Genomic DNA, 12,438 nt, shown 5'->3' with positions numbered 1-12,438 from the left:
CATTTCCTACTGGGTTCAGAACCCAACTATGGAGCAACCACAAAAACATCTCTCAGTCACCATTTGTGATGCAAAACCAATCAAATAATCTGCCAGCGGGTTCCAAACTCTAAGAATATAAACTGAAAATTAGTAAACGTGAAGGCACAACCAGTCCTGAGGGTCAAATGCTCCCCAGAACAAATGCATTTCTGCATAGATGCTTTCTGTAATCACCGGCTTACTCTCTACGTTGTTTTAATTATTGTTTTGACCAATTGCTGTTCGCATACCTACTTGTCTCAATAGCCCTGTAGTCTCAGACCTTCCTGCAGGTGGGTGCAGTGGCAGGTTATATCAATGCTATTCTTATATGCAGAAGAATACCATAGGCTTGCTTTAACAGCAAAAACCCAGCCAGTTTTATTGTTATACTGCCAACACGCTTGTTCCGACACAATGTTAATGCCTATATTTCCCCACAAAATACTGGCAAAAAACCCACATCCTCAGAGCCAACACAAAGATATGTGATTTTTAACTCTACAGGAATCAGAACAAGATATACTGATTCAAGCAGCTGTGTATTAGACCCCACCTGTGTCTCTAGCTGTCTCACATCTTGTGCTTAAACTGCAACTCTATCAGAGGATGCTTACACCATCCTTCATACACAAGACCATCCTGTTCTTAACAAATATATCCCTATTACTCGCTTTAACAAGACTGCACACCCTGACTATCCTTCTGACGCTCCGAAGCAGTCAGTTCCATTATCAGCCATACCATCCACGAGGCCCAAGTCAGCCGATGCTATAGCAAAGCTTCCACATGAGCAAGGTATGGACAAATCAACACCTCCCCAGGGCTGCCTGTACAGCCTGTGCTGCTGAGTTCCAACAGAATAACGCACTGTGTGACTGTACAGAAGCCTAGCTCCTGGCTCCCAAGTCTCTGAAGCAAACTTCTCAGCTCAGTAAAAACACTAATTTATTTCTCATTTACAAAGCAGTTTAAGTGGACTCAAGACTACAGTGACAGGCCAGGCTGGGCCACAAACACAGAGAGATTCTGACCGGGCCAGGGAATGTCGCGGTGATACATCTCTATGACAAATAGAGGGACTGTAGCCAAGTGGACAAAAATCTTAAGAAAGTATGACATGGTATCTTACATCTGTGGAAGCCCCCACTTGACCTAGAATACTAAATTATTACTGGAAGCTCTTTATACACCTGGAAGCCCTCAGAAAGAATGCAGCTCTTGCCAAAAGCATCCCAATAAACTCCATTTTCTGTGGGCAATAAGTTTGACTTATTTCATCTCTGACCCAAGAAATGAAACAGTTGTGGAGCACAGGCAACCACTGACACTTCTTTGCCTGTCTGTCCTTTCACCACTCAGACAGCAGTACATTATCAGTCTCTTGCACCTCACGGAAGTATATCCCAGAACTAGGACCTCCAGGAACATCCAGGAACCACAGCTGGCCAGGAAGGCTTTGTCTCTTGGTAGTTTAAGTAACACCAGGGAACTAAAATTCAATCGTGCATGCTTTCATGTTATTAAACCTGTGCTTGGTTTAACCACTCACTCTCCCAAATGATTCCGGCATCCAGATCAGGTGTTAGTAACAGTTAGGAATCATTTTTAACAAACAGTTTCCATGTAACCACCCTGCTTGAGGGAGTAATAAAGTTTAATAGCACGGAAGCGGTTAGACCATTTCAGTTGGCCTTAGGACTACAGAACAGCTCCTGGCACTGTTTAGTGAACTAGTACAGATGTAGCTTCTATGTCCGTCATGTAAATGCCAAAGTCTGAAACCCCACAGCTTTACCAATGCCATCTGGAGAGAATTTGAGCAATAGGATAGGCTGTAACAAGAGAACATCACAGAAATACCTCTGGAAAGCTTATTCTCAAACCTGGGAGGCATAAGAAAATGAAATTAAATCTAAGACAGATTATTCTCCTACTTCCCAGGGCCCGTTTGTTTCAATGTTTTCAAATAACTGAAAGAATCATCTTGGAGTACAGTGTATATTTGGATTAATTAAAAAAACATTACCGCTCTCAACAAACCTGTCCTTACACTAGGGATTTTGTTTTGCTGAATAAAATTAGAGCAAAGGAATTTCTGAAAGTGAATCAATACAAAGAATTAGCCTTCTTGTTCATGGGAGCCAACATGAAAGAGCGTTCAGAGCCGCTGCAGGCAAGCAACGTGCAAAGGGGCCACTACTGTGCCTCATGTGGCTGCCGTGGCGAGATCTGCATCAAGTATCTTAGAAATGTCAGTCAACTGCCAAAGCCTAGCTAGCTACACCAGCCTCTCTTCATGGGTGAGAGAGAAATGGTCACTTCCAGAGCGGAGGCTTCCAAACAAAACAAAATCCCCATCCCCATTCCTTTCACAGCCAATGGAAAGGGCACATAGAGCTTCGGATCCAAGCTCTGCCTTTCACAGCTCCGAAGTCAGGCTGAGGTTTTACAGCCAACAGTAGTGCCACTTATGTGGAATTTGATTTGATAGGATCAGTTTCCCTGAGTGCATAAACGGCTGGCACTGATGTGCATGTTGGTCACAAACGCCTCAGCCAGCACGGAAACAGAAAAACATTTGTAAATTACACTATTAGTAAAATAAAACTCTGTCCTCAGTAACTCACAGATGAGCTGGAGCCCTCGTTGTTTCCTAAATCAAAGGCTGTTTCCTGCCGTATTATATTTCAAATTTATTAATTGCTAATTAACTTAAATTTAGCAAAAGTGAGTCTAAATTATAAACTTAAATACTTCAGAAATATTTCTTCCAGAACATAATCATGACCAGAGTCTAAACATTTAATTTTAGGCCTAAGATTATCTAGGTTCATGTTTACAGTTGATTTAAGTATTATTTATGCTATTTGCATTATCTCAAACTAGAAACAAATCCTTGGAACAATTAAGTTACAACTAAAATATATAAAGAAATAAAAAGCTCTTTTAAGATTATTACTACAACATCTACTCCAAATATTATATGTAATGGAAATATTCTGGGAAAAACAGTTATACTAATAAGCACAACAGTGAAATGGATTTAAAAATACACTACGTGTACACAATGTCTTTATTTGGTACAGACCCAACCAACCACCAAGTGATTTGGTAAAACTAATACCCTTAATACATTGAGAAAGATTTTAAAAAAATAATCAAGGGAACATAGTAAAAATGCTGTTTCATGTTTTAGAAAATAAGTCAGTCATTCTTGCTGTTCTTCTGATGGGGAACAGAAGTGTTGCTTTAAGGAGAGAGAACAAACTAAAATGGTGCAAGTTCCTTTAATTGCTTAAGACCCAGGTGTACTATTTTAAATTATTCAGACTTTCTTACCACCGCTTAGGTTATATGGTGTATATTACCAAACCCCCTCCCTCCGAACCCCATACAAGCTACAACCAAAGCAGCCAGTGGACTTCAAGAGAAAGCACGGTATTAACAAGCAATACAAAAACCCTGTGTCGTTAACTCTTACTTGTTGTGGGAAACAGGTCCGTACGGAATGCTCCGTGTATCCAAAAGAAGGCCCCTCAAACACAGCTGTTGGAAGTTTTAGAACTTCTTTCAAAAACTGATCAAACTTTGTAAATATCATTAGTCCATTTGAATCTGATATTTGAGAGAAAATATCTGTAAGAAAATATAATAAAACCCTACAGTAAATACGTGCTTACTACAGAAAAGAAAAAAATAATTTCAACTCATTTAAATCCCGAGAAATTTCTGCTTTTTGTTTTATTCTGAACATAATTTCTTATTACTTGGTATCAAGATAAAATGTATAAATTAATGTATTTGAACATGCTGTGATATAAATCTTCCCGTTTCCTCCATTCTACCGCACCCAGTCTCAAGAAAAGATTCTGCCAGTGCATTAACTGTAACAGCAAGAAAGCAGAAGCCAGGAGGTGTTATAAAAGTTACATCTTCATGTTTACGCCTTCAAAATAAAACCACATATAATCCTTCGAGAAGCCTCCTAGAATTAAAAAAGTTCTAAGAATCACAAAGTCAAAACTGGCAAAACTGGTAATTCTGGTGCACGTCAACGGCACGTTGAATTCAAGTAACACAGCGTTAGAAGAGTGCGTCAGACGCAAAGCAGTCAGGATCTGGGGCACAATGACCTCCATTTCCATGGCTGAAACACGTGAGTGGAAGGGGAAGAGGAAATCTGATCTAATTTTCCATCAGGGATGTTGTGGAGACCGAAGAGTTAGAATAGGAAGTTCTGTCCTTACACAAGAAAAATGTTTATCGTGAGACGAGGTATGCTTTTAATTAGCTATGTGGGGCTAAATATATTTCTGAAGCCAAAAAGATGATCAAGCAAGATGTTCAGTGATCTTGTGCGTATATGCAAAAAGAAAGGGAGGGAGGGTCCCAGGAGGGAGGAGGGCAGTTTTGCGGGAATTTTCACTCCCACGCCATGCTCATAGCTATGGGTGTGTGGATGGAAGGATGTCTCCGGAGCCTCCTGCTCTGGAGACCCTCTGCACCCTCACTGCGCAGAGCTCAGCTCCTCCGACCCCTCTGCTCCAGCCATTCCACGTGACCGACCTGAACCTCCCAGCTCTGGCGTCTCAGGAAAGTAAAAATATAGGAGATGATGTGTAGATAGCATTTTAAGAAAATGATGTCATAAAACATTAAGAGAGCTGCAGACAGATAAAGAACCACCGTCCTGGGACCAAAAATCTGTTTGGAAAAGAAAAATCTCTCCAACAGCAAAACTAGGTCTCAGACTCTTGCAGAGTCAGATTACTCTATAAAGGAAGATTTCTCTAATAAGATCACTAATATTAGTAAGAGCTAAAATTTTCCCAGATGTGACAGATACCAGAATTCTTCTCTAAACAGTCACTGAATTATCTATGAGGTTATTTAAGACACCATCAGTAATTAAACATCAAAAAGTATATGTTGACAGAAATTAAGTTTAAGATATCAAAACTAGGTCTGTAAAAAAAAAAACAAAACTATTTCAGAAAGGCATATTTCTAGTAAACTAGAGAAATTGTTCCAATCTCCTGAATGAATGAGCTCATGAAGAAGCTTACAATATCTAAGTTAAGGGTGGTAAAGTCATATGGAATTTGTAGCATTGGCTAAACAGACAAGCTTGAAGTGAAGGTCTGAAGCCCCTGCTGAATAATCTTATAAGGCATATTAGGAATAATGGCAGGGAAAAAAGGGGGGAAAAAAAGAAAAAAGAAAGTGAAATGAGGGTCGAGGGGAATGCTGTATTTTAGAAAATTAAGCCAAGCAGGAAAATTAAATGTAACCTGAAAATTTAATGCGAAAGAAAAGTCAGGATCAAAACACACAAATGAAACTATGGAAACAACTAAAACTAATTAGAGTCAAAATTTCAGAATCCTAACTAACCCATTCTAGATCAGAATCACTCCAGAACTGGCACATGCACAAAAACTGAAGGTCTAGTAATAAATCTGTCAAGGTAGAACATGAGTGGAACATGGCAGTACTTGTATTTAAAAAAAGGACAAAATCTTCTGGGTAAATACAGCCTATTAATCTGAACTCAACAGTATGCAAGACTTTAACGACTTTAAGGAGAAAGTAATTAAAGCTACAGAAATAAATTGAAAATGAAATAAAAATAGAACAGGCTAAATCAAGGGTAAATTAAAAGCCCCCACTAGCTATCTCACTGCCATAAAAGAGTACTTTTACAGTCAAAGTGACATTGAATTCATTTACTCGGGAAACTTCCACATGGGAATTACCAGTGAAATTGGAAAAGATAAAGATCAGTGGGATAAATGAGAGTCATCTGCCCTTTTAAAGGGCAGTAAGTTACCCTCAAATAGAAAACCTCAAGCAAAACAGAGGCTAAGCGTGTCGTAATTTCTCAAGAGCTCATCTCAGGGTCACAACAGGCATGTGCTGATAAAGTCTCCTGGTGACCAGCTATTATACTTTAATTTTCATGGAAAATTTCAGTTCAGTGTTACTATGCTATAAGCGTTTTTCTTTTTAAACCAGAATAAAAAAAAAAATTAGAACTACAAAAACCACTGCTCAGTCCCTAAAGTACCATGGTAAAACAGTACTTGTGCAACTCCTGAGTTCCTGTCCTCAAATGTTTGTAGTAAAACTTTTACATGAATAACAGAGCTTGTAACACCATTTGTTACACTGCCCAACAGTTCCCTTCAGAGCCTCTTCTCAGTTGCTCACAACTGCCAAAATTGACTGTGCTGTGTTTTCCAATCAAGGCGTTTGCCTGATGCTTTGTAGTTCCAGCTGAAGGCTCCACCATATCTCTAAGTTAAAACCAAAGCAACAAGAACCTGGCACCCCCATTTGGCCTTGAGTGTATCCTGCGCCTCACAATTCCTATGAACTCATCAACTTTTATTGTACAAATTCCTACAATATTTGTTAAATACTAGGTTTAATACCAATAAAAGTCAAGAAAATAAAATTAATGGATGAATTAGTTTGACCGTGCTTTGGTGCGCGTGTGCATGCAGGCTTTTCGGCATTAACCCAAAGCGCGTATTAAGGTCAAAAGGACAACCCAAGGAAACACAGGCCAGACAGCCCCACTTGGGTTCCTGAGAAAATCATGGAGCAAGTCTTTTTGGCACACATTCCTGGGCACACGAAAGAACAGCTGTCTGTGATCCGGCAATACGGATGCACCTGACCCGCCTGATTGTGTGCTGTGAAGAGACGACTGAATTTGTAGGTGTCGTTCACCTCAACTCGAGCAAGGCTTGTTTACTGTTTTATTTCCCCCCATGATATTCCAAGGTCCAAGGGATGTCACAGTCTGGGTGGGTGAACAACCAGAGGGGCAAGTAGCTGGTTGGATGATCAGGCTTGGAGGGTAGCAGATGATGGGTCAAACTCTTCATGGAGACCAATAACAAGTGGACTACTGCTGGAATCTGTCCTGGCACGTCCTGCTTGACATATCTATCCATGATCTGGGAGGGGTGCCAGAGTGTGCTCTTGTCCAGTTTGCAGATGATGCCAAACTGGGGGGACCAGGTGACATCTTTGAGGGCAAGGGCTGCCGTCTGGCAGGACCCAGACCGGCTGGAGGAACGGGCCGGCAGGAACTGTATGAAATTCAAAAAGGACAAATGCCAAGTCCTGCCCTTGGGAACGAAGAGGCTCTGGCAGCGATCCAGGCTGGGACTGCCTGGATGAAGAGCAGCTCTGCTGGAAAGGTCCTTGTGGGGTTTGCGGTCACAAGCTGAACATGATCCAGCAGGGCGCTCTGGCAGCAAAGGTGTCCAACAGCATCCTGGGCTGCACGAACAGGAGCTCAGATAATAGAGAGAAGTGATTATCCTCCTCCACTCAGCACTTTTTAGACCTCCTCTAGGTACTGTGTCCAGTTTTGGGATCTCCCAGAATCAGAGAATTGTTGAGAATCACAGAATATGAAAGACAAACTGAAGTGAGCTCTGTAGAGGATGGTCGGCACGCTGGAGAGCTTATCCTGTGAAGACACGCTGGGGAAATAGCAATTTCATAGATTTCATAGATTTCTAGGTTGGAAAAGACCTTAGAGATCATCGAGTCCAACCATCCCCAATCCCCATTAAACCATATCGCTAAGTAGATCATCCACGCTATTCTTAAACACATCCAGGGATGGGGACTCAACCACCTCCCTGGGCAGCCTATTCCAGTGGCTGACAACCCTTTCAGAGAAGAAATACTTCCTAACATCCAACCTGAATCTCCCCTGACTAAGCTTATACCCATTTCCTCTTGTTCTATCACCCAACACTAATGTAAAGAGCCCTTCCCCTACCTCCCCACCATCTTTTCTCAAGTATTTGTAGGCTGTAATCAGGTCTCCCCTCAGCCTCCTCTTCTCCAGGCTAAACAGTCCCAACTCCCTCAGCCGCTCCCCATAAGTTTTATTTTCCAGCCCCTTGACCAGTTTAGTCACCCTTCTTTGGACTCGCTCCAGGAGCTCAATATCTCTCTTAAAGCGAGGGGCCCAAAACTGGACACAATATTCCAGGTGCGGCCTCACCAGTGCCGAGTACAGGGGCAGGATCACTTCCCTATTCCTGCTGGTTACTCTATTCTTGATACACGCCAGTATCCCATTGGCCTTTTTGGCCACCTGGGCACACTGCTGGCTCATATCAAGCCGGTAGTCAACCAACACCCCCACGTCCTTCTCCGCCAGGCAGCTTGGAGAAGATAAGACACTGAGAAGACCTAATAGCACCACCTAAGCATCTACAAGGAGATTAAGATGCTTTTGGAGGAAAATTCAGTGATTAGGTATTAGGATTCAGTTTAAGATTTAGGTATCAGAGAGGCCACAAGTCTGGGACAGATACTGGAGAGACCAGAGGATCTAAGAGGCTCCAAGGACCAGCTACTAGAGAGCTGAGCATCTAAGGCCAGTCACTGGAGGGATCCATATCATAGAGGCATGTGCATATATGTATAGATTTGTGCCACTAACAGACTTTCATCCTGATCAGGCTGAGGGGAACAGAATGAGGTCACTGGTACTGTTGGTGCTCACATGGATATTTTCTGTCTGTGTCGATCCAGGAACGCACGCCCACCCTCACCACTGGTGGCCTGGGGACTTGACACTGCAGCAGCCCTACCTCTATCACATCAGTGGATGTGGCAACTCCTAACACTTGCTACAAACAAAAGAGATGTAAGAAAGCCTGTATAAAACCACACACCGAGCTTGTGCAGTTGGAATAGATGGGACACCACAACTAACCACACATTATTATTGCTACTACTTTGGTCCCCTGATTAGGGCCAAAACAAATAACTTCCTTTTCACCCCTACTCCTCCAAAAAACAAAGTACTCTCTCCCCCAGGTCAAAACCCCACAATCGGGCTAATTCATCAACAGCAGATTAACTTTCAGAGCCCTTATTATGCGAAACCTACTATTTAGTGTACATTATTGTATGAATTTTTAGGCTAAACTTCAGTCAGCACTAAAGGCTTATCAGAGCCAGATGGTGAGAGGATAAAAGGAGCAAGTGAGAAGTCGGACAGCCCCTAAAATGAGCAGAGCAGAGTCTTGATTAACTTGAAGTTCTGTTTCCAATTCACTTGCAGAAATCACATGGAAAGAAGCACTAATTAGTTCACAATGAATCTACTTGAATGCTAAAATTAAGTCATTTGGATCCACAAAATTTGACATTTTTATATTGCATTTCTCTGGCTTAAAAAGCTATGACAAAGTCCATAGCAGTGGGCTGGGTTTACAACTCCTGCCTCGCACACCACACAGAGGAAGTCCTCTGCAAGGAGTGTCATGTCCCAGGAAATACTCTTTTCCAGAGACAGAAAAGTGGTACCATTGAACAACTCCCATTTCATATGTGCTGTCAGAGACTGTACGGACTGAAAACCACTCCATTTGTTCACGTTTTCAGAAATAAAAAAAATAAGCCTGTACATATGCAAGTACAGAGACCAAGTTACTATTATTTGTATAAATTACGAGATGAGGGGAAAAAAAATATGTACAACTTGCAGGATTTCCAGACAGCCTTGTGTTCCGGTGGAGCTGGAGCTGACGCCTGCTCAGGACAGGGAGCACAGGCGGTGCAGGGGCGGAATCAGGGGAATAAGTAAACTGGAAACAGAAGTAGTTCAGTGATGAAAGGGGTCAGTAATCAGAGAGGCAGGTGGGAAACACAGGAAAGGGAAAAAACAAGACAGCATATTCATAATGATCAGAAGAAGAAATAAAGACTATGAGAACAGCTGAGGCAGATCAGAAGTGTGTTCATCCCCACAGCAGATGGCTCAGGCGAGCACATTCCCCAGAATATTCCTCACTCACTGAGAGTATCTTGGCATTCCACAAGCTTTGATGAATTTGCCTTCAGAGAAAACGGTTCAAGGAATAATCGGGTTGTGTAAGTGTTTGATAGGGACTTTGGTAAAGTTTAAAGAAATATTGTTTTTCGTTGTTTCAGTCTGTCACTGCTGATTTCAGTTACTGCCCTTTAGTTATGGTGTTGGAAAGGGAAAGGAAGAGCGGTTTTTTCCTATTCACCACTAACACACTGCTCATGATTTTACAGAACGCTATCCTTTCGCTACCATTTTTCTCTCCAGGTCGAAGAATTCTGCTCTATCTGTTCTTTGCACAGAAAGCTTTCTCTGCCTTTGATGATCTTTTTGTCCTCCTCAGAAGAGATGCATCAGAACTGGAAAGGGCAGAGTACCAGACGGGGGTACTGGAGCAGCGCTCATTCAAAGCATAAAGACACATAAAGGACTTATACAGTGCCTCTACCTCTCCACTTTGTTCTTCACCTCCTTCCCCTCCGCAACCTTTCTTGGGTTTTAGCCATTACTAAACAGAGCGTCGACATCTTCACAGAAGTACAGCTCCAAGATCTCTCATCTAGCAACAAGAACAACTTTCTTAGCTCACCTTTCTGTGCATCACATTGGGATCACACTTCACTCCTCCAGTAGGCACCACTTTACACGTACTCACACTGAATTCACCTACCATTTTATTTCACAGTTACTCAGCCTTGTTAGATGATACTACAACTCTTCAGTATATTTCAGCTTTTACTACATTGATTTACTTTGTATCAAATTGTCATCAGTTTAGGTGACAGTTTATATCCAGCAATCTCAAAGCAAAAAGGATCTTTATTGCTCTTTATTTGGTTCCTTTTAGCCAACCTTCTACCTTTGCAAAGACCCCACCTTTCATCCCTTTCATCAAACTTAAATGTCTTCAAGCATTTAAGCATTTGCTAAGGGACCTTCCCCGAATGCCTTTCAAAAATCCAAGAAGTCTGTATCAGCTAGAACTCCTTTGTCCATCATTTTTTTTGCCTCCTTTAACAAACTCTTACGGTTTTATACAGTGTACTTTCACAAAAGCCATTTCCCCAACAATAAAATCTCATTTTCCCATGCGTCAATTAATTCTATTCTCTACTACAAGCAGCTGGTCCACTGTCAGGCCTGCAGCTCCCCACATCTCCCCTCCTAAACTTCACATGACATTTTCTTCTTACCATTCCCTTTACCCCTGGTAAGTTTTCAGAAAGACAGGTCACCAACAGTTAATAGTTTTGAGTTCTGGTGATACTCAGAAACTTATTCTGCTAACAATACGACATTTCCTCTCTTCTCCTCTGCCCTCAGAAGGTTTATAAGATCCTACTATCCTGAATCTCGGATTTTCTCCCATATTCCACAGAAAGCTGTCCTAGGGCCTCGTCTGAAAAGCCAACACCCTTTGGCTTTCTTAACCAATTCTATCCCGGTTAAGAGGAAGCTTTTCTCCTGCACAGATTTCCCATAGTCCTAAAATCTCAATTACAAATTAGCCAAAATCCTCTTTTCCTGGATGATTTTGTGGTTAATTGCCTTTTCTGCTAAAAGGTCACATTGACATTTTTTTTATGTGTTTCAGTATTGTCTTGCTAATTCTAGAAATAATGCTCCTTTTCTGTCCCAGGCCCATGCTGAACTACTCATCTACTGTAACCTCCTCAAATCTTATCCTAATTAAATCCCAAAATGTAATCTCTTACTGAGGATGTAGCCTCTTTTCCCCCCAGTACTTGATCTTGCATATTTTATAGAGGTAATGCATTTGCTAAATGCTTAAGAAGTCTTAAATATCCTCTGTCGTACATGCCTGTCCCCTTTATTTAACACTAATCTTTAGTCACCTGCAGCTTTGTTCTTAATCGGAACATTTTATAGTTAATGCCAGGTAAAACCCGGCATTTCCTGGTACTGAAACACGCGCAGCCTTAATATTAATATGTGTATGCAATGACTTCTCACTATCTATTTTCAGAGCTTGTCATGTAGTTTAATTCAGCACACTGGTATTTCACAATGGTAGTTTTAAAACAAATATAATACAGAAGCTTAATGATGTTGAAAAGTCTAATGAATTATTTACAGTGAATGACAATCATGGAGATTAGGAGGAATGAATTATTACAAGATAACTTTCCTAAAGGAAATTTAAGGAGAGGTGAAAAGGACAAGACTTGAACAGTAAAATCTGGCACTAATAAGACAACTAACTTTCCAACTTTTCAGGGTGGAAAAGAAAAGAAAAGAAAACACACCCGTAAAAGCAGTACGCCTTGCACCTTGAGAAAGATAGAAGAACAAGAATCCCTACTAAAGGACAAAACCAATGTTTATGGATATCATGGATTCTCTACTGATACAGCAGAAGGCTCATGGAAACAAGAAAAAAATAAATTAAGATTGAAAAGAATAAAAAGGAGTAAAAAGTAAGAACTGAGAAGCTGGAATTACAGAATGAAAAGATGCAGAGAGTGCCTCAGATGAAGTTGAAGATGTACAGAAGCCCCACAACACCCTCAAAATAGAAGAAATAGCAACAAATTTGACATTCC

At 41.2% G+C, this 12,438-nt stretch overlaps 1 protein-coding gene across 1 annotated transcript in view; it reads right to left on the bottom strand.

Moving 5' to 3' along the window:
- Window positions 1-12,438, bottom strand: part of DTNB (dystrobrevin beta) — a 198,504-nt gene that overhangs the window by 173,128 nt on the left and 12,938 nt on the right. The window contains exon 5 of the mRNA XM_086625810.1: window positions 3,506-3,660. Within this exon, the coding sequence (XP_086481936.1) occupies window positions 3,506-3,660 (155 nt within the window). The remainder of the gene's footprint in view (window positions 1-3,505; window positions 3,661-12,438) is intronic.

Source organism: Tauraco erythrolophus, chromosome 2 (assembly GCF_009769465.1).
Source record: "Tauraco erythrolophus isolate bTauEry1 chromosome 2, bTauEry1.pri, whole genome shotgun sequence".
Classification (NCBI taxonomy): Eukaryota; Metazoa; Chordata; class Aves; order Musophagiformes; family Musophagidae; genus Tauraco; species Tauraco erythrolophus.
Note: the sequence above shows the minus strand (reverse complement) of the source record. Positions and strands in the feature narration are given on the sequence as shown.